The following is a 22,660-nucleotide window of genomic DNA, read 5'->3' as shown; positions in this document are numbered from 1 at the left end:
ATGGGATGGGGACAGTGCAGATGACAGTCTCAGCTGGACTCGGGTGTCTGCCTGCTGGCAATGTGAAACTAACCACGATGCCAGCCTTTAGCTATGATGGGGTGGGAAGGTATGTCCTATTTAACAGAACAGGGAGATGGAAAATGGCCCTGGAGACCCCTTTCTTTTAAAGCTGTTTAGAGAACCATGAGCCATACTGATCTGGGAACCATGCAACCAACTGTAAATAGTTGTCCCTGACCATGAAGATAATTTAGATTACATCAGGATGTAATTTACATACTGCTTCTTGATAGCGTCACAATGAAATAAAGATAAGAGAGGACACCTGGATGACAGTTCAAAAGGTAGCCAGAATCTTGAAAGACACTGGAGGTAAAAGGGAGACAACATCTGTGGATTTATCCCAGTGTGGTAACAAGCGTTTTTTCTGCAGTGTTTTTTATGCTTTTTAATATTTGAAATTTCTTGGTATTATTCTGGGTGTTCATAAACACCAACAGGTGCTGCCATGTTGAAGATGTATATCTCCTGGTGGTAACTTTGGTTTTACAAGTCACATTTGCACAACCCTGCATATGACAAAAAATGATTTTTCAATGCTAGTATATTCTACTGTAAAGGAAGCTGGTTTGTGCTTCTTTACAATAGTCATGTATTTAAAGGATACGTTTGGTATTTTTCGTTCACAACCATCGTATATATTAATTTGCCACATGAAACTTTAAAAATGCTTTAAAAGTGAAGCATTTTTAATAGATTTCATAAAATACTTAAGTCTGTTCTTACATTGAAGTCATTGAGCATTGAGAACAAATAACTTTAACTCGCCAACCAGCGGCGTAGTATACGCTGCATAATTATTCACTGATGGGTGAAGACTTCCTGAAAGACACCGTTGTCCAAATTGGGTGGGTTTGAGGATATGACTGCGAGTGAATGAAAGGATGGAACTCTGGAGAGAGCGACATACAATTGTCCGTGACTGAAAACTGGTTTTGGCAAATACGTACAGGCATATCTTTTTGAAAGTTTGGCCCTGTGCCTTATTAATTGTCATTGCAAAGGCTAATCTAACAGGAAATTGTCTGTGTGTAAAATTAAATGGTAAATTTGAATCTGATGGGGTCAGGGAAATCCGGGGAATAAGGACAGTTTGTGAGGTAGGAGCTGCAATAGTTTTACACTCCAGTACATTGCGGTGAATACAGGTAACAGTCAGTCTAGTGCCATTACAGAGACCTCTTGCTGGCATGAGGTTTCTGAGAAGCATGACGACTGAACCAATTTTAATTTTCAGTTTATGCGGAGGCATGCCAGTGGCAGTAAAACTGTTAAGAAATCCTTCGGGGAATGAAAGTTGATCTGCGGGATCGTCTGTGACGATGGAGTCAACGCTGGGGAAAGTTACTTCGTCGGTAGGGATAAGTTTCAGTACTTGTTCATTAAGGTGTAGCAAGTCTTCGTTGGTGATGCTTAATATAGCTCGCATACTGAGTTGTTCCGGAGTGACAGTAGAGAAGTCGATGTTGCCATATAGTTGTTGAACGGGATCAGAATTAAAAGGAAAACAATGTGAAGGTAATGTTACAGCTGTTCCGTTTTCCCTGTCTCCAACATCGAAGAGCAATTTTGTGAAATGTTGTTTGTGAGGAAAAGCTCTCATATTTGTCGTCAGTGTAAGTACATGCATGTGACACCACAAAGGTTGCTTGTTAATGCAACTGGCGACAGTAAGTGCTTGGGAGCCACGCATAATGACGGGGAGTAATTTGTCGAAAATCTCCACCCAATAGTATTGTTTTCCCTCCAAATGGCTGCATGTCACCCGTGACATCACGTAATGACCTGCCAACTGCCTGGAATGTGTATGCATGTGTCATTGGCGCCTCGTCCCATATTATCAATTTGGATTGCAGAAGATGTTGAGCGTGTGACGAGGTAGGTTTCATGTTGCATGTGGAAGTAGTAGTCAGCTTCAACGGTATTTTAAAAACGGAATGTGCAGTACGTCCACCCGGTAACAATGTTGCAGCTATTCCTGTAGATGCTACAGTTGTAGGAATGTCTCCCTTACCTCTGATGGTATGAATCAGGGTTTTGTAGACAAAGGTTTTCCTGCAGGACCATCTAAAAAGAAGCATTTTGTCGCAGATGGGAATCGCTGTATGCAGCATGTAAACGTGTTTGGTGAGGCGTTAGGGGCGGGCACATGAGCAGGCAGTGCACATGCCTCGAGAGCGAGGGTGGGCGCGGGAGAAGGGTTAGAGTTGGAGAACGGGGCTCCGTCATGCGTACCCCATGGTCATGCTTCCCATGGTTGGGCGACTTGGTCAATTATATATATAGATTTTAAAAATACCATAACTTATCCTTTAAGCAAATGCAAAGTCTGTGCAGCGAGCAGCACATAACATCACAGCCAGTTCTTATTTATTAGGAGCAGCATTCTGAGAATGAAGTGCTAAGTTTGAAATAACGCTCTAGACATCAGTGCATGGAAATCTTTATTCAACAAAAAAGGCTCACTTGTCAAGCTTCCCTTGAACTTCAAAGTGATCCTTTTTACACACTCCATGAACTGCCACCACTGAGAAGAAAAACAAAGTCTTTTTTAAATTAATAGCTGAGGTCTTTATTTCAATTTATTGTACAATAAATGGCCACAGATCAAATGTCTGCAGCGATCAGGACAAGACATAAATGTAAATTTCTTAAAAATATTTCTTTATACAGTAAGTAGCAGCTTAAACTCTAAAAACTACTGTTACATCCACAAGTATCATTACTGAACCTCCACCTCACGCCTGTGAAATTACTTACATGTGAAAGACTCATACAGCTGAAGCCGACAGCTACTATGTTGTTCACCTTTCACACAATGCATACACACCAACAAAGACCATTACAAAATTATAAAACATACAGAACTAGGCTTTGTCATTCTTCATTAAATACTTTGCATTAAACCTTGTAACACAGTAAACTGTCCGTTATTTGTTTAAGCATCTTTCAACCAAATTCCCACTCTCTTATAGAATCATTTTATTTTTACAGTATTATTAGGAAAAAGTTTTAGAAAAGTAAAAAACACAATTTTCTTTTGTATTTGAACTATGGAGTCGGCCACATTCTGTATCCACACTTCTAATATTGACCCGCAGGTTGAAAAGAGCAGCACCTGGGAAAGCAACAGAATATGGGATTCCAGAATTTTGCAGCTGAACGCAATGTCTAAATCAAAAGTATGACAAATAGAAGAGTTGTGTAGTTACTGTGTTTATGGTTTGCAGAAAGCAATCATTTTGGTATCTACAGTCACCACAGCTTTTAGTGATTCTGCGGACTAACTGGGGCTAATTTGTAGTGACAAAGATGCAGAAAAATGAGAATATTAAACCTTTTATTGGAAAGGAACCAAATGTCAGTGAACTAAAGCTGTAAACTCCTGACCTACTCAACTGTTAGTGCCAGCCACATGGGATCTTCAAATTACTTCTGAGGACATCGTCTGCAAGTGTTACATGAACATATCCAACCATTCAAGAGAGGTTCACCTGAAATGAAATCAAATGAAGAAAAGTATCCTTATTGTATGTCTAACTAAACTAGATAATAGAAGCTGTACATTTCAATGGTAATTTCACATGTTCAACACTTGATGTGCATAAGAGTCATCACTGTTGCTGAGGGTAGCAACAAAATTTAGCAAATGAGAAAAAATTCATGTACAGATAGAAGGATGTTATTTCTAAACTATCTATTCTTTTAAGCCTGCTGGCAGCTGTTCTTTATAAAGCCCCCATAATTCTAATACAAAGCTTTTTTTAAACATTTTAAGAAGCAATCAGTTAATTTATTTTTTCAGGTAACCTCTAACTGGAAGTTCACCCATTGGTTGAATATGTAAACACTGCAGCACAAATATGTTAAAAAAAAACAATAACCATACTTATATTTAAATAAATAGTTGCTACATTAAAATTTCAATAAATACATAGGAACTGAAGGCCACTTCTTTGAAAGAGCTATTAGAATGAAAAATCATTATTTCTAAAATCTGGCTCATTACAGTAACACTGATGGAATACACTTAAAAATACAGGTATTTTAATTACACGGTAATTAATTTATACATAAGGTGTAGTCATTATATACATCACATATGAACACATTGCTAAAAATAATATTCTTGACGGTATATCTGTATGATTTCTATTAACAGTAATTAATGTCTGTGGACGTGCACTGAATTTTGACGTGAATCTACCCTGGCACACCAGGAGTTTGTAGTTCACATCTTGCCTCAAGGTCTCTGTCTGCTAAGAATTACAAAGACATAAGAACCCATGTTTGCAGCAATAGGAGAAATGAGTTCATAACCAGTTTCAGCATTCCTCCCTTCCACTTATGAAGCCTCAAATTCAGAAAGTCTAAGGATGGCCATTCCTTCAGCTCTGATTTTCTAAGGCACCCTGAGTGCAAATTTAACATTAGTGCAGCCAATCAGATGAAAATGTGATGTGGCAGTACTACATTATATATATATATATATATATATATATATATATATGCTGCCTTCAGGCAAACAAAAAAAGTCAGTACACAATGTAATGATAGTGACACAGCTGCGTTCTGTGACAAAAAGTTAAGTCAAATACAAAATATGGTTCCACCTCCTGAAAAGAAGTGTTGTGAATTCCTCTAGACCCTCAATGTACTTATTTGTTTGGCACATTAAAGCCACACCGAACATTTAATCTACTGTATTTGTTTATGGTTAGGTTAAAAATAGAATTTGTACTTAAATGCAATGTATGCTTAGAGTGCTTTCCAAACAGTGCAGATGATTTATCATGACGGACCAGAATTAACCTGGAGTTGTGGCTTTAAGACTTCAGTTTGCACAAAAGCTCCTGTCAAAGCTAAGTACATGAAAAAAAAAAAATTGCAATAAAAAAAGCTATCCCTGAGCAATAGCAAGGAAATAAACAACCACTAACTTCTCCCAAGTTTACACTTGCTAACAATCTAAATCATGTACATTTTCAACATAGTTTTATTTTACCACAAATTAAGTACAACCTGGAAACAGTACAATAAACATCTACAACAAATAGTAGTTATCAGACCATCATAAAGACTCAAATGTTCTGTATTGCTTTTAATGGCACAATCACAAGTTTTAAAAAAGGAAACTGCTTCTCCAGGTAAACCAGGAATGTTTTTCTTCATTCACACACACACACACACACACACACACACAATCAAAATATCCTGTTTTTTAAATACAATGTCAACTGAGCCCACACAATTGCAGATGTTCACACTGACCTGTTTATAATGGACACCACATTAACAGATGTTTCAGAGTACTATCAAACCTATCTAAATAGCCAGTATTAATATCTGGATCAATGAAGCATGAGCTGATCTGCAAAACAATGAATGTATAGTTAAATTAACGTAACATAGCTAACTGATCTGCAGGCAGTAAAAGGAAAACAAAAGAAACATGGATGCACTAGTACACATTTACATCTTAACTAGTGCTCAGCTCTCAAAGATAAAAAAGAGGAGAAGATCGAGTCTTTTAATTAGAACTTGATTATAATATTCCAAGGCATTTTTACTTTCAATCATAATTCCTGGCTGTTGGCTTGGTTGACAACATACTACAGTAACATATTCTCTAAAGGGATAAAATAAAGGCTAGTTCAAACGTTTTTAAACAGATAATAAAACTTTCAAGGCCAGATCACAAACCTTGTTAATCTGACAGCCTCACTGGCATTCATATTACCTTCTCTTCCCAGTGTACATAGAATCTGTGTAAATTGTCCTTTCTAAGAAGATCTTTTGTTCTCTTGTATGATTTATTGTATTTCATCATCTGTGCTACATTAGACTCACGTACTGTTTATTGTACCTCCCATATACATATACACACAAAAAGATATGCACAATGCATGTGTTTCTGTGTGTATGTTGTGTTTAGATATTAATGCACAAAGCCTTTCAATTAACCATTTAAATGGCTGATTAAAAACAGGGTTACAGAAAAAGATCTTTACACTTTTAGATTGTTCCAGCTGTTTAAATATTGAATGGTATTCTATAATTTTCTGCAGATGATCTTAACATTTCAACTGAAACTTTAGCTGGCCACAAAGCGCACACTTACTAGGAGCTTCATATTAAATCATAACGTAGATAATTATCTGACTAGCACTTCATAGAGCAGTACTGCTTTATGGAATTAGTGGGACAATGTGAGAGGAGAACAGGAGTTTAGGGGAGGCACTCACTGTCTTTGTTACCCCAAAGCCCCAGTATGGACCATTCTAAGTGGTATTGTTAAGAGGTGAAGAAAAACCATTGCAAGAGTTAGCGAGTTTAATGCTGCTTTTTGTAAAGGTACATATGTGTCCCCTCAAAATCCTACTCAGGTAAGACAAAGTTTTTCTGCACGCTTTGGAAAACTATAATAATTTTCTGTTTAAGAAGCTGTAATAAATACTTTTAAAATAGACAGCTTTTATGGTTAACAGTGCATTAATACAGGGATTGCAAAAATGAAAAATAAAAAACATGTTTAACTGTGGAAAAAAGTTACTTAAACGAAATCTACGAGGAAGCCTGTTCTCCTGAACCCCAAACATCATGGGACCTGGTATATACTACTAATAAGAGCTTTTAAGACCAAGATACTGTATAAGCCAGAAAGATAAAATAGGTGCAAAAGGCTACACTTTTGATACAAAAGAACCTACTTTAAATATATTGTGTTTACCCTAAGGTTTGTGGGACTAAGTACCACCTTTAATGCCTCCAATCCATAGTGGGAAACCAAATTCTAAACTGGTAAATAAAACCCAAGTTTTATTTTCTTTCCTTTTCAATATTACTGCGATTAACTGCACACCAATTACACTAAAATACAGTTTGTGATTTGATAGAACATGCACAAATAGATCTTTGGTAATCTTATAAATAGATGATTCTAAACAGATGACTTATCATCTCCAATGGTCCCTGAACGTGATTCAGCAAATATTGTTAACTGAACTGAAAATGTTTCAGGTTCTGAATTCCATCCAGGTTGACATATGGTTGGCACTGCAACAATCTTTCTATACACAAAATCTAATAATTGATTTGTTACAAATCACAGTTTCAGTATTCAGATAATGTGAATTTGATGAGAAATCAAGCAGCCCTACTAAAGTGCTTGGCAGCCCAGACCAGGGATGTCACACTATCTTTTTCAAATGAACTCTTCTAAACCTGACTTTTCTTAAGTCTTTACATACAATATATTTGTTTTAGCAATGCTAATCATCTTTTTTAACTTCCTTTGTGAAAAATATGACTGGTCTTTCACTAGGAAGAAAAAACAGCTTTCACTATTCTCTAAGAGTAAAAGTGCAAGTTTGGTGTCCATTTCCCGCTCTCTTATGGTGCCATTATAAACAGGCATTTAAATTCTTAAGCCAAAAACAACTTTACACTATAAATCATTCATTTAATTCTGAATTTAAAAGATTTTTTATTTTGATATAAAAAAAATTGAAAACTATTTTTATAGCTAATAGAAACAGTACGGAAGCACTGAGATTCTTGAGCTGTACACTCTTCAAGTATGTTAATTTGTCATTTTGTTTCTGTTTTGCATGAATAAGTATGAAACGCAATGGGATATCTTAACTGAACTAAAATATGTCACAATATTTACCTGCGACAAAATAAAAAATGTACAGAACATTGGTTATGATACACAGTAGTCTTAAATGTTAGGCCCCATTTTAATAACATGTATGCATCAAAGCTACAACAATTATATAAAGTTACCGCAAAGACTGGCCAGGGAAGCAATTTGTTCCATCAACCAAAAACCACATCCATTTTTTTCTTTAAATACGGAATGTGCTTGTTTATCACTTAAAGAAGACAACTCTTTACTGTTGGATCGTGCTTGGCTGCTTAAATACTGAAAGGGGAGACTTCAGTTTCACACCACTTCTAGAAGATATCTTTCTTGCTTGGGAATTTTGTTCTCTTGCTTAATGTGCCCCTTCCAATGTTGCAGTGAAAGAAATCAGTGCTACATAAAAGTCCACTCACCTAGCCTAAAATAACTTCTAAAAATTACTATTGCAAGTTTTTTTCCAAGAAACTGTCTTTTTTATTTTTTAAATGTAAACATTCACTCCAGTTCCTTAAGTTGAAAGAAAATAAAGTGTTCTTGTCTTATTAATGTCCGCTTCCTTAATGAAACTCTTCGTAGTGGTATTCCACAGGGTGTCATCTTCATCTGACCCCCTCCTTCATGCATTTAAACCTTTGAGACAACCACCTCCCACCCCACCCCAATACTAGCATCATCTAGGAGGTTGCAAAAATCTTTCAAAGTATCCAGATATGGCATCCCAGTTTTTCCATAAAAAGGCAATGAAAATTACTAGGAAGAAAGTGCTAAATGTTCGGTTACGTGTTTTCATTAGGGGAACAACACAGTTGGCCACAGTGGAGACAAAAACCAGCAAGACAGCCATTACAGCCAGCAGTACATTGATCAACTTTCCCAACAAGGTTCGTGCTGTAGCATTCTCCAGCCCTTCCAGTTGCACCACCTGTTGCTGTTGCTGCTGCAACTCCATCTTCGAGATACGGGTTTGACAAGCCTCTAGTGCCTCCTGTGGGAATAGAATAAGCAAGTTCAGAAAGCACTTTTGTAACAAAGTCCCCAAATGTTTGGGGCTGAAGCAAGTGACAAATTAAGACAATATTAATACAATATTGATGCCAAAACAAAAAAGCACAATATGATTCCATTTCCACTTGTAATCTAGACATTTTGAAATTACAAAACCTAAAGGTGGCCTCAAAGTATTTAGCTCTTCCACCTAGGTTTTAATGCTACATGTTGACCATTTCACTCAGATACAAATCTGGACACGTGTTCAGTTTCACACTAAATTTAACAATAATGGATCCTTAGTTACTGAAGTGAAGAGAACCTATAGTGCAGATTCCAAACGGTGCGTAAACCAAAATAACATGGTTGGATGGGCCATCTGTGTTTAAACACTCAGTGATTATTAATGAGTTTTTAATAGGTTGTTCTTGCATATGCTGCTTATAAATATTGCTTGATTAACTGCAACCAAAATGTAACAGCAGAAGTTAAACATTTGCATTATTTGGCAAGGAGTGTGAGATGTATTAAGAAGTACATCAATATTGTATTCTAAGCTGACAATTCAAGCCAGGAGCATAACAGTGATGCGATGTTTATTGTTGTCGCCTCATAGATCTAGAGTCATGGAATGTGTTTACATGCACTTTAATAACCTGGCAATTCATAGAAACCTGGTTTCTAAAATGCCATGTAAAACCTTATTCCGGTAAAAGAAACTGGGTTATTGATTTCTGAGAAACCAGTTTACCAGATGTAGATTTCCCCATGAGAAACTCGGTTATTTGGCTATGTAACCCATTACCAGGTTACACTTAAGGATTTTGTAGTCTGCACATGACTGTTTCACTCTATTCGCCAGCATACATGCTTTGAGCAGCCACAGGCCGAAGTGTTCACAAGATAAATTTACTGAGGCAAATGCCCAGATGATCACATTATTTCTTCTTCTCGTTGAAATAATCTGTCAAAATATTTAAAAAATTGCTAAATTATTTTGATGAGCTGAACATACATTGCTTAGCTCAGGAACTGTAGTGTAATACATTAAAAGTAACATGCGTTAAATATTTTGATTACTTTTTAAGGCAATGAGTAACCTAATGCAATACATATTTTATTGAAGTAAAAGTACCTGTTTTGTTATTATTCCAGCAGCACTGGGCATAAGGCATGAAGCACATGTACCAATTGTACACCCAAGCAAAAGAGTGTGTTGCATGCAATATGGTAGCAGAAACCTATAAATAAAGTGTTAGTTCTGGTTTACATCGAGCGATTTCCTATAGGTATGTTGAAACAGTGTGATTAGGTGATGCAGCAGTCAGTGTTCATATCATGAATCATTGGTGGCTAAGGTCAAAGATGTAAAAAGGGGATGAATGTTTTTTTACTTCAGAGCACATGAAGGACTAAACATATTAAAAAACACAAGAAAATTATCACAGGTTTCATGTTTGTTTTTGGGTTCACGACAGCCAATGATGGTGTTTAACTCTCTTTTTGAGAAGATTAATGATGAAATCACACTGGTATATCTAGACTTGTTCAACAGTATTTTTAAAATAACAAATCCATCATTATTTTATATGTCATTTTATAAAAGATCCTAATAAGCAGACAATGTAGTATGAGCCTATACCCCATAATTACTATTTTTGTTATTTCTATCATCATAGTAAACCTACCAGATTCCAAGGTAAATCTATAGTAGTGTAATTTGTTACAACTGTTTACATGTATTTTTCACAGACAAAGCATGGGCAAGCTGTATGACTTGATCTTGTTTACACAGAGGGTCTTGGCACACCTCTTCATCTAGTCATCCAGTCTCATTCATGCCACATACCCAAAGAATCTCAATTTACTTCTCCTAAGCATAGTACCTATAATATTTACACCAAATATTTGTCTTAACTTGGCATTCATCTTCCAATCACTTTGAGACACACCACACATCCAGTGCATCATTCTCGTCTCTGTTTTTTCCAGCTTTGCTTCACATTCTGCCTTTGTTGCACCCCCATTGGGCATATTACTCCTCACACATCTTACATAAGGTTTTCCCTTTAATGCTAGAGAGGCGTTAGCTCCTGGAATTTGTATACCTGTGTGGCCTGGAGTTAGAACAAGAGTAAAGTAGAATAAAGCCAACTAAAGGAGGCACACATCAGAAAGGATACGTGGATTTGACAATTTAAAAAAAAAAATTTGCTCCATTGCCCCCTATAAATTAGATAGCATTGAAAATGCGGAAAACACTTGCAGAATCAATCAATCAACCAACCAACCAATCAAGTATTTCACAATATAAATGTAAAAACGTATAATATTTCAAAATGCCTATAGTTTTGTATATGTATATATACAAACTGCCAAAAACTCTGGCCGATGATCCAATGCTTTTAAAAATAACCGGTATGTGAGACAGAAACTGAAAGTAAAATCTTGTTTTTAATGCTAGGAAAAACCACAAAACTTGGGGAAAGAGGATAAGAAACCATCATCAATATGGCAATCAAGCAATTTAGTGTATTAAATAAATTGAGATATACTTATGACAATAAAGTTAAGTGATCTTAGATAAGGTCATATGGTTACTAAACACTGGAAGGTGCAACCCATTGCCACTTGGGTGAATAGCCTGGATGTCTTGGAGCATAAATACTAGGCTGTTTATAAACATTGGCCATCAATATGAGGTATTTTGATAGGGATCCAGCAGCAAAAAATGGAGCTATACCTTACATAAACAATCTTTTACAAATTTGTGTCCATGAAATATACTGTTATCTGTCATTAAGGTAACCTCAAATATTTAAAATTAACTCAAGCACATTTCATATTACTTAAATGAGGTATGTGCTGACCTGAATGTCCCTGGCTCGTTCGTATGACTGGTATGCAATCTTTTCTTCCATGCTCGCCAGCTCCTGCTTGAGGTTGATAATCTCATTCTGGTGAAGCTCTGTTAAATCGTTCAATTGATCCTCCAGCCTTTCACATCTGTAAACAGAGTACATTTGATGAGAATGTCATGTAACATACTACTGCCTCGATAGCTTGGCATCTGAAAACTATTTTAAAGAATAAATTTAACAATAAATATTGTATATTTTGTGATCCAAATAAAATATTTGCATGACTAATGCTAAAATAATGTTTGCCAAGTATTATCTTTATTCACTTTCTATGACAGCATAGATACACCAAGTGTAAGGACTGTGGATAAGGCACCAACCCATCATATAACAGCTCACTCATGCAACTCACAATACTCACTAATACTTTTGTCAACTTAGAGATGACAATTAACGTAAAATTTATTTATTTTGGAGTTAAGAGTAAACCACAGTATTTACATTTCAGCTATTAAAAATATTTTCTTATTAAAAGATATTAGTTTTCTTTACAAAAATAAATTAACTGAAAGCTATAAAAGGTGAAATGCAAATTCACAGCATACCTATATTTTATGTTTAAATCTGTAAAGCAACTTGCAACAGTGATTTCATAAAAGACACTACAAAAATTCTGACCATTATGTACTGTTAGAAAAACTATATATACACCAGAAAGAAATTCCTTGAAGACAATAATTTGTTTTGCCATTTCTTTTACCATAGTAATAATACTTGTATATCAAAATTATTTGCTGCTGTAACACACTTTTTGTAGTATTAGGTGGGAACAGAGCAACAATCTTTCGAAGAAGAAACTTTTGCAAGAAAATAAAGTGGGATTCACTGAATCCAGATCAGCTTTGACAGCTATCATGTGTGACCAACTAAACCATGAATTTGAAAACAGAATTATTACTACTATATATCTGTAAAAGCCTGCAACCAAAGTGACATTGATAGTTTTATAACTAGAGCACTATCAGCTTAAAAGACTTATTCAAAGTCACACAGGAAGTCTGAGGCAGGAACAGAATCAGCATAATTTGGTTTAAAGTTCACTACAATATATTGCCTGCCCTCCAGAGATATGAAATGGTGTCCTCTTGGTACAACAGACATTACACCTTGGTTTATCACCCTCACACTGAATTTTGGGTTTTCATTAGCTATAAGCCATATAAGCCATAATCAGCAAAATGAAAAGAAATAAATGCTTGAAATATATCACTCTGTGTGTAATGAATCTATGTAATATACGAGTTTCACTTTTTGAATTGAATTACTGAAATAAATTAACTTTTCGATGATATTCTAATTTATTGAGATGCACCTGTACTGTATGTAGTATAGTCAGGAAAAATGTTAGTTCAGTCCCCCAACTGACTCACTGTGTGACCCAAAGAAATTAACTTGACATGCCTGTGCTCTCACTGTAGAAAACAAAAAAATACAGGGTGCCAAACCTATTAAGCCACTTAGGATAATTTTCACTATGGAAAGGTGCTAACAAATTTTACTGTTTTAATAATTCATGCCAGATTTGCCATTGTTGAGTTCCTCTAGTCTTCAGTTCACAAATTTCAATTGATTGCTATTTATTTTTATATTAACTTTAGCGGAGTTTCATGTCAAGCATTTGTCACGAAATAGCTTCTTCTAAAGATGTCAAGAAACATAAATGGCAATACATAACAATTTCTTCTAAATAGGAAGAGCTAATTTAATGTTCTTTTTACCAGTGTACCGTACTCCTACTCAAGAATGTGTTCTGAAAGTTTACTTTTATTGCACAATAACCAAATTAAATTTAAATAGGTGGAATAAGAAAGCAAAGCAAATGAAGGCTGGAGTTTGACTCTGTTTAAGAAACTGGTCTATGAATTATCAGGCCTAGCCAACTCAGGCCTGTGTCTGAACATTCCTGCTATAACATGAGACAAATACTTATGAATACAAAATGTAACAAAAACTTTCTAATGTGATTTTCTGATTTGCTTCAGAAAAAAAAAGTGGCTATGAATCATCAAAGAGTTTAAAGTCGGCAGCAGTAATAACAATAATAATAAGAAACAACACTTTCCCTTTAATAACAAACAGCATTCTGTATTATTAAAAAAAATCCTAGTTGTGAAATACCCTATTCATACTTCCTTTTCATAAACATGAAACATTATTCAGCTGTAATCACACCACACTTCTGGCACCAGACTAAAGGTGGAGCTTACAGTCAGGGGCACTGTGGTTGATCCAGCCAAATAAATGCCATGACACACAGCTTTTTAGTAACCTGCTAGTCAGCTTGATGCTGCAGACAATGCAGGTACACGGAAACCATGATTTGGATATTCATTGAATTGGCTTGAACATAAAGATTGAAAAATATGTAAATTCTCTCCATGTATGTAAAATGGCAATCAACCTTAGGTGGCTATAATGGATCCTTACAATTAGCAATACTGGCCAGGATATAATGTAGAATTATCATATGATATCATTCAATAAAATCACCAGTCTCTTTTAATATGGGAATAGCAGTACAGCTTTCAAGAGGAGAGATGTAATTCATTAAACCACCATCAAAACACTTGGTTAACTAGGCATGCTATCTGCAGCATGGTCACTGACTGTAAAATCCTGCTGACTGCCCAATTAATGAGAAAGGCTGCCCAATCAATCTCTTGTTCAGCAATTAGTGATAAAACTCTGGTTGCAGTATAAATACAGTGAATTCAACAAATGAATCATGTTAACTGGAAAATGACATTTATTCTTCCCAGCATTTATTAATTTATATAGTAAATCTTGTTTATTTTTCCATGAATTCTTTGTACTTTAGAATAACTTTTTTGGCAGTCTGGTTTACCAAAACAGACACTGTACCCCAAAGCACAAGGCTAGTATTCCAGTTGCCACTAATGATAATTATAGAACTCTAAGGCAGCCACATAACCTGGGTCCAGTGCTCCAACTATAAAAATAAGGAATGAATGAGTGAGTAAATAAAAATAATGTAGAAACAGAAGCCTCTGTAGGTAAAGTACTCCCAAATTATCTTCTCTCCAGAAAAATTATGTGTTTTCATATTAAAATTGCCAAAGTAACAATAATTATCAGCACATGACGCAGCTGACATGTCTTAGTGACTTAATGTTACGATAAGCAATACAAGTTTTTTTTTTTTAAACAGGGAAATTCCACCAGAAGCATTCCATGCATTCACAATCAAGGATCAAGCAAGTTTCTTTAATCTTTTTAAAACCTGTAATGCTTTAAATTTTTCTACAATTTGCCTAGTAAGAATTTTAAATTATTGAATTATTGAAAGATGTTACATTAGAACTGAACTACTTTGTTCACTTTTCTTACTAACTTTAACACCTTTTATGATCAATAAAATTGTCCAGGAATGCAGTTATATTCACTATTGACAACCCAAGCTTTACTCTTACAAAAAAGCAAGTTAAAAAAAGCACTGTACTAGGCACCTAAGAAAGAAGTAGAAACTTAGCCATCTGTTGTTATTTTCAGCTAATTTCCTCTAGGGCTAGTAGACTCATAACCTTACATTCCTCTTATTTCATTTCTATTATGTCTTCCTTTAATATTCTAAAGAGGACAGCTACCTGATACAGCAGTAAGATAGTATCAGTGAACAGTTCAGAAAATCTGATTTGTGTTTGGATATCAATTTAAATAATATGACTTTACTATATATGATATGCTATTAACCATATCCAATGTATCATTATGTACATGGAATAAAAATACTCCAAAGTACCAATATATACATAGAATAAAATACACTACATATAAACTACCAAAAATATCTGAACAGGAAAACCTTGAGCAGACATTCTGCAAAGAATAAGTCAGTTTCTAAGAAGAAAAAAAAAAAATATTATGGTAGTGTATCACTGAGAATAATACACAGACCAGGGGAGCTAACAGAAATTAACACACTTTGGTGTCTGGAAACCCTCAAAAGACATCCTTAGTGTTCATGTATTGTTAATGCTTTTGTAACGCACTGGAAGCCACTATGTCTGCCTGAAGCCAGGAAGGGTGTCATCCTTGACACCTGAACACTCATTAGCAGAAACAATGCGAATTGTGACTCTGGTCCGAGGTGTCCCCCATTATCAGGAGACTATACCAGTCATATCATGGGGAGCTTTGTTCACAGTAGAAAAATAAAATGAAGACTCTCATTTCACTAACTGTGGCAGCTTATCATAAAATCAAGTTACATCTTTAACAGTTCACCTTTATACCCATATGCATACAAATCAAAACTACTTAAAAGTTTGTTTTAAAATTGTTCATTTTTCATGAATGAAATCTGAATATACATGTTTTGCTCATATCTCCCATTCATTTTTAAGTGAAGCCGTATAATCCTGATTCACGTCCAAGGATCCACCTATCCATACACCAACTTGCATTTCTTTTACGTTGTTTATCTTGCGAGAATTCGTTTCTACTTGCAAGCCAATGTTTTGGTCCAACCATCATTTTCCCAGTGTGGGTCAATACTGAACTAAAATTTATTACACATTTCATTCTATCCTTCTAGCCCAGGACTTCCAAAAGTGAGCCATCTAACATCACTCATGAAATTTCTAATCATTACTGTTTGCAAGTGAAACTGCTACTCTAGTAATCTCTACCAGGGACTACTCCCCCAGTAATCAGTAATCTTAACCATTTTAATTAACCTAGATTTGCCAACCTTATGTTTTCCTCAAATCAGAATTATGAGCTGACGTGGCTTAAATTAAGACTCAAAAAAGCACTTTTACATCAGCTAAAAAAGCTAACACAAGAGAAAGAAAACCACATCTCTAAGTTGAGGCTGCAGTGTTACAGGATTATTTTTCTAGTAGCAAAAACTGAAAGGCTAAAGGTTATCATTTTAGATGGGATGACAGTATGCTGTAAAGTGTTTGGACTTAGTGTTATTATCAAGCATTTTGGAATCTTAGAAAAAAACATTTTCCCAAAACCATCTATCTCTGAAAATTCACCTCTCACACATGTGTGTCCAAGACTGCCTTACGTATTCCTGCTAAACATAAAACTAAAAAAGTGAAGCAAAATAATGAGTGGTAACTATTGTCACATCTGTAGGGTCCTTCCCAACCTAGATGACTCCAAGAAACATTCACTTAGGGTTCATTGAGATTTCACTCTGCAGGTGGAGCCTTAAAAAGATAAGAAAATATCACTGACTTTGCTTGTTTAAATGTAGGTTTTGCTAACATGGCAGTATTACGTGTTTAGCTGCTATCCCAATATGTTGGGAGTCCATATTTCAAAATGACTGCTATCTTTGTGTAATTTGTATAGCCTGCATATTGTTGTTTGGGTTTATGTAATGTGAACCAGTTTGCTCTTGGAGTGTAATGGCTTGCACCCAAGTAGAGTCTCTAAACTAAAGGTTTGAACATAGTTACTGTTTACTTGCACACTGGTACAACATGCTTCCTTTCCTTGGTTTTTTCCAGGTGTGAAAATATTTCTCTCAAGCTTCTCCATAACCACCATTACTGTGATACTTTGTCACTGGCTTGGTACTTTTTAAAATTAGTTAATGTGTCAACAATCTGCTGTGTATTTACAATGCATCATGCTGAAACATGAAGCACAGTATCTCTTTATTTTTTGTGAAATACATAATCTCAGTGTTTGCCATTTTTTTTCTGTTGAAATTATTTCCTGCTGAAGTCATCTGATTTGTATGAAAAATAAAGTGAATGAGGATGGTGTAGGGTATATATTACATGAGGAAGTCACTTAAATTAACCATGCACCAGTTGTTAAATAAACAAACACAAACCAACAAACAAACAAATAAATAAATAATGCATGTATGTGTAAACAAATGCTAAATATCCTGCTAAAAATTTCACATAAAGGCTTTAGAGAAATACATAATAATAATAATAATAATATTACCAATACAGTTTGAAATAAAAATCTTCTGCCTGATTGTAGTGATGTGCATAGTCCAATGGAGCAAAGATGTCAAACACCCTGCAGTTACAGTATCACTTACTCAAGGTTCATTTCAAATCAGTACACAGTGGCTCTGTTAGTAGGCAAGTGTGGATGATATACAGCATTCTCGACTCTGGCTAGTGCAATGTAAAATACACTGTATGTACCAAATATTGTTTCATTGGAGCCTCATCAAATATATATTGGTTTCTTCCCAGAACTCTTTTTGAATATGATGTATCCAGGTCTATTTTAAAAACTGTTACAACTATTATTTTACATCAGGTAAACATTTAGCAATGACCAGACACTCTTTCAATTAGCATGGTAATAATCTAATCAAAACCACCATATTATCAGGATCATAAACTGCTAAAATCTCAGGAGTTAATATAAAAAAATTAAATTAGTCATTGCCAACTAATAGACAAGGTGAAAGAAAGGAAATACTGAAATGTCAGACCCTACCACTGACTTACTGTGAAGACATAAGGATTGACACTTAACCTGCTGGTGCTCCTATCTCAGAAAAACCTTAAAATACATTGTTGATTTGCAAGTTACTTGTGATTAATACATAAGCTATAAGCTAACAAAATGCAAATAAATATACAATTAAACTGGTAACCACTCTTTGTTTCTTCTTGACATGTATGAAGAATATAGTTTCCTTGCTGATACCATGTTGCTTTGAACTTTTTATTTAAAATGAATGACTAACCCTAAACATTCTATGAAGTACATTTCTCAAATCAATGTTTGCCTATTTCAGTCTGATTCCCATTGCTTATTCTGTTTTACAAAAACATTAAAAACATTTACCTGGGCACAAGCTACATTTCAAGGCTAACCTTACAAAATCTTAGCTCTGAATACTCCAATCACAGAAGTCCAAATGAACATTTACCTGTATCTTTCATCTTGTAGTGTTTGCATTATTAAAGAATAGTCTCTCTGGTAGTGCGATTTCAGATTTTCAAAAGATTCTTCCAGTCTTCCCTGTGCCTCACGAATTTCCTGAATCTCATGAAAAATAGTATCAAACCCTGAGCTTTGATTTTCCAGTGTATTTGTTTTGGAGCTGGGCGGGCCCCCAGGGGCCCTACTAGTGCTATTGGCACCCGCTGAACCAGAGGTACCACTGGAACAGTCATCTTCACTGCCATATTTAGGGCTGGATTGCAAATTGCTACAGATGCCTGAAGGCTTTGCCCCATCTTCACCCTGGGACTCGTCTAAAGAATCCTTTAAGCTGGAAATGTTGTCTGCACTACCAAACTTGTTTCTAAAGAGTGAAGCAATTTCCCTTGGTTTAGAGACAACAGCTCCTGCTGCAGAGTGTGTTGCTTGCGAGAAGCTGGACAGACCACCTTTAACGCTGTCCACTACACCTTCACTGAAACCTGTCACTTTGGCACCCACATCTTTTAGACCCTGGTGCATGTCCCTAAAAACATCCTTCGGTTGCCGGGGAATGCCATTGTGCTCAATTTCACGCAATTTTCGATGGTAGTGATCAAGTTTACGCTGTAACTGCTGGATGGTCTGGGCTGACTTTTGATTCTTCTTCTCAAACACCTGCTTGATCCGGGCACTCTGCTGCTTGTCTGCATTATTTGCCAACTTCAAGTACTCTGCCACATTGTCATCACGGGCTGTCTGCTCAATTTTGATCTGTTCTGTCAGTTTAAGTATCTTCTGTTGTAGATGTAGGATAGCAGCTTTTGTTCTTTGGGGGTCAGGGGTGCCGTCTACAGTATCTACATTGATATTGCAATCTGCAGTACAAGCCACTGCATTGGATGTTTGTGCTAGACTGCTCACTTCCAACCTTTCAATCTAGGAAAAAAAAGTTATATAAGGTTAAGCTGAGATAAGACAAATCATCAATCTAAACCAAAAATCACAAACATTGCAAATATGGCTATCCTGAAATAAGCAATGTACACTACCACTGAAATCCAAAAGTAGACATTTTTATTTTAGTAATGACTACTGTGTTTGATTAAATCAGTTCCACAATGACAGAATAAACCTTTAATTTGAAGTATTCAGTACAGGCTGGACAAAAAATAAGTTATCAAACACATATTGTACATGAATCTGGACCTACAAATTAAAAACAATCTAAAAATAATTAATAACCGATCCTACCAGTACTTCAGTAAAAGAACTGGAAAGGAGTATGCACATGCATATAAATTTATGATGTGTATATTTGGCAAATGCCAAAAAAAACAAAAAGCTACTGTAGTGTACTGTACTGTTAGGGCATCTCACCTGATTAATTACAATATGAAGCAATGAATTTGCCTTCTTGTGAGTACATATAAATAAATTACAGCTTGACCAGTTTTTAACTTTTGGTTGAAATGAAAATAGAACAATGTCTTTAAACAATGAATAATACTAAAAGCCTGTACTGATGTATATATAATTTGTGTTAACTCTGTGCCAAAATTCGAACCTGGTACTCCAGATCACGAGGCATCAGAACTAATCATTAACCCAACAATGTCAAATCAAAAATATCATGAAACTTAAAACTGTACTTTCAGCTGAAATCAAATGATAATCTAAAAATGAAACCTACTTCAGTTAAGACAGCTTTATTTCAAGCAGGAACAAAAAGTGCAGAGCCAACACATGAGGTAAAAACAGAAGTTGATGCTGTATTTACTAGACAAAAATAGCCTTACAAAAGTGGAAAAATGTATGAGAGATGCATTCTAAAATGAAGACAGGGCATGAAAAAGTAACTGTTGTTTTTTACTCATAAATGTGCATTTTTATGAGTTTGGGATAATTCTTATCTGCCAGATCAATGTAATTGTCACTGAACAGTTTGCATTGCATTTGAACTGTTTTTAAAGGAGAAACTTGGTATTTTTCAAGTCTATGTTACTTTTCCACAACCATGGTATACAGTAAATCTGCCATAGCATATTTTATAATGTAAAAACAAACAAAAAGCAAAAAAAAAAAAAAAAAACTAAAAAACATTTTGCCTTTTCTTGGGGTTTGAAATTTGTTTTTAATGAACAGTTTGCATTGCATTTGAACTGTTTTTAAAGGAGAAACTTGGTATTTTTCAAGTCTATGTTACTTTTTCACAACCATGGTATAAATCTGCCATAAAAAGCAAAAAAAAAAAAAAAAAAAAAATTTGCCTTTTCTTGGGGTTTGAAATTTGTTTTTAACTTATATGGTCCTATCCTTTCCTGACACCAAAAAAATTGCTCAGGCCTTTATCAGTTCCTCTTACGCAGACCCTCATGATGAAAACACTCCCTCCCTTCATGATGAAATAAAATTATGAACAGCAAAATAAAATCAAGTTAAGATTTTTCTAAATCATCCACCTCACAGTATATTTGCCATTTATATATCTAACCCATTTCATGTAATTTTGAGCACATCCTAGGAGAAAAATGTTAAGTCCAGAACAAAAGCAGATCAGTGTGCCAAACCCCAAGTCAAGCACATTTATTTACACAGTGCACACATACAGTATACTTAATATTTATGTAAATGGCCTTATATTTCAAACCAATTTTGCTGTTTGGCCTCCTGCAATAGATAAGGTAAAAATTTAATTTACAAATAACAGGTGAAGTGTGCATAAGTGTGCAGTTTATTCAATTTACGGGGTCACAGAAAAGAAAGCTCACTGTATGAAATCTAAGCTTTAAGTGGAAATGCCCTTAAATAGTACAGTTACAAACAAACGAACTGCATAGTGATAATATACAAATTTGGAATTCTCAACTACCTATAAAAACCAGCTGGTAAATAAACAAAGGCATATAAATGGAGAAATACGTAATATTCAAACTGAGCTGAACTATTAGTTCCATTTTTCAGTTCATATTAAGAATTCCCGTCTCTTCCCAGATAACTATTAATAGTTTATTGCTGGATTTTCTAAAAAAACGAGTGAAAGACAAGCTATTTCAAATGTTACGTACACTAACCGTCTTATTTTGAACTGGTCTTCCTTTGTCTGATAAAGTACTATATGTATATGGGTAAATACTAATCAATACTTTGTTTTGCAAATTGTTGCAGTTCTTCGCATTGACCGAATGAGTGCAAAGGAAGCCTTATGTCATTCCCTAAAACAATTTCCACAGTATCGATTAATTAGACCTCCTCCACCCCCATCTATTCTCTGACTGCAGCTGCTCGTGTAGCTGCTTGGCCAGCTCATTCCACCAATCAAAACACAAAAATACATCAGCGAAACCCCTTCTGCCCTTCACTACTGTGCACCTGTGCTTAGTGCCCGAATAAACGTACACCGCACTTAAACGATAATTTAAAAAGCAGTCTTCCATTGTCCATCAATAGAGTAAGAACAATTACATAGTAATAGTGACAGTGCCCCAGCACACCCTTCGGTTAATACTCCATAAGTCCCTCACCTTTCCATTCCTCATCTGAATGAACTTTTCCCAGTGCATTGTTCCTATCATCTAAAGGGCGGTGTCATCATTCAGCGCATGTTGCCAGCAGAAAGAAAACTCCTCTCGCGTAGAGACTAAAGTAATGTACTTCTGAAAGTTTCATCGGACACCTGAAACTATGACTCATTCCCAAACCACGCCCACAAACAGGGCGGAGAGGTTCCAGACCTGTGGTAGTGCAAAACATGACCTCATCTTTCGAGTTCAGGAGATTGCGCCTTAAAGTTACAATAGCGCGATGTTCTCTTTTGTTTGGTGTGTGGCTGCGAGTCGCTTGTTCAGAAACAGGTCTGATGAGTCAGTTCACAAGAACAAAACCAAAAATACACGACTGCATTGCTCACTACACAAGTTTCAATTTCAAACCAAAAATGGTTTGTATACATCACTGATTTCAATTTGTGCTCGCGCGATGGCACAGCGTAATTTGAAGTAATCATAAAAATGTGTAAATTTAAGCAATGCATAAATAATTGCTTAAGTTATTAATATTGACACGATTCCTTCAAGACTACATCATTCAACGGATTATAAACTGAGTTGATGCCATTATCACATTATTGGCCATTACTGACTGAAACTACTACTAGTTTTAA

General features: G+C 35.4%; 1 protein-coding gene across 7 annotated transcripts in view; it reads right to left on the bottom strand.

The window, feature by feature from the left end:
- Positions 1 to 2,610: 2,610 nt before the first annotated feature.
- The window catches only part of tmcc1a (transmembrane and coiled-coil domain family 1a), a 156,573-nt gene continuing 136,523 nt past the window's right edge, over positions 2,611 to 22,660 (bottom strand). For 6 of the 7 annotated variants that reach the window (XM_039770989.1, XM_039770991.1, XM_039770990.1 and 3 more), the window contains 3 exons: positions 18,506 to 19,437; positions 11,569 to 11,704; positions 2,611 to 8,696 (listed from right to left, as the gene is read on the bottom strand). In XM_039770989.1, coding sequence (XP_039626923.1) covers positions 8,382 to 8,696; positions 11,569 to 11,704; positions 18,506 to 19,437 — 1,383 coding nt within the window. In that variant the 3' untranslated portion in view covers positions 2,611 to 8,381. Of the gene's footprint in view, positions 8,697 to 11,568; positions 11,705 to 18,505; positions 19,438 to 22,022; positions 22,203 to 22,660 lie in introns of those variants that run through there. The other variant, XM_039770993.1, reaches the window with a different exon arrangement.

The sequence above is a fragment of the Polypterus senegalus genome, chromosome 12, assembly GCF_016835505.1.
Source record: "Polypterus senegalus isolate Bchr_013 chromosome 12, ASM1683550v1, whole genome shotgun sequence".
NCBI lineage: Eukaryota > Metazoa > Chordata > Cladistia > Polypteriformes > Polypteridae > Polypterus > Polypterus senegalus.
The sequence above is the reverse complement of the archived record's forward strand: the minus strand, read 5'-3'. Positions and strand labels throughout refer to the sequence as shown.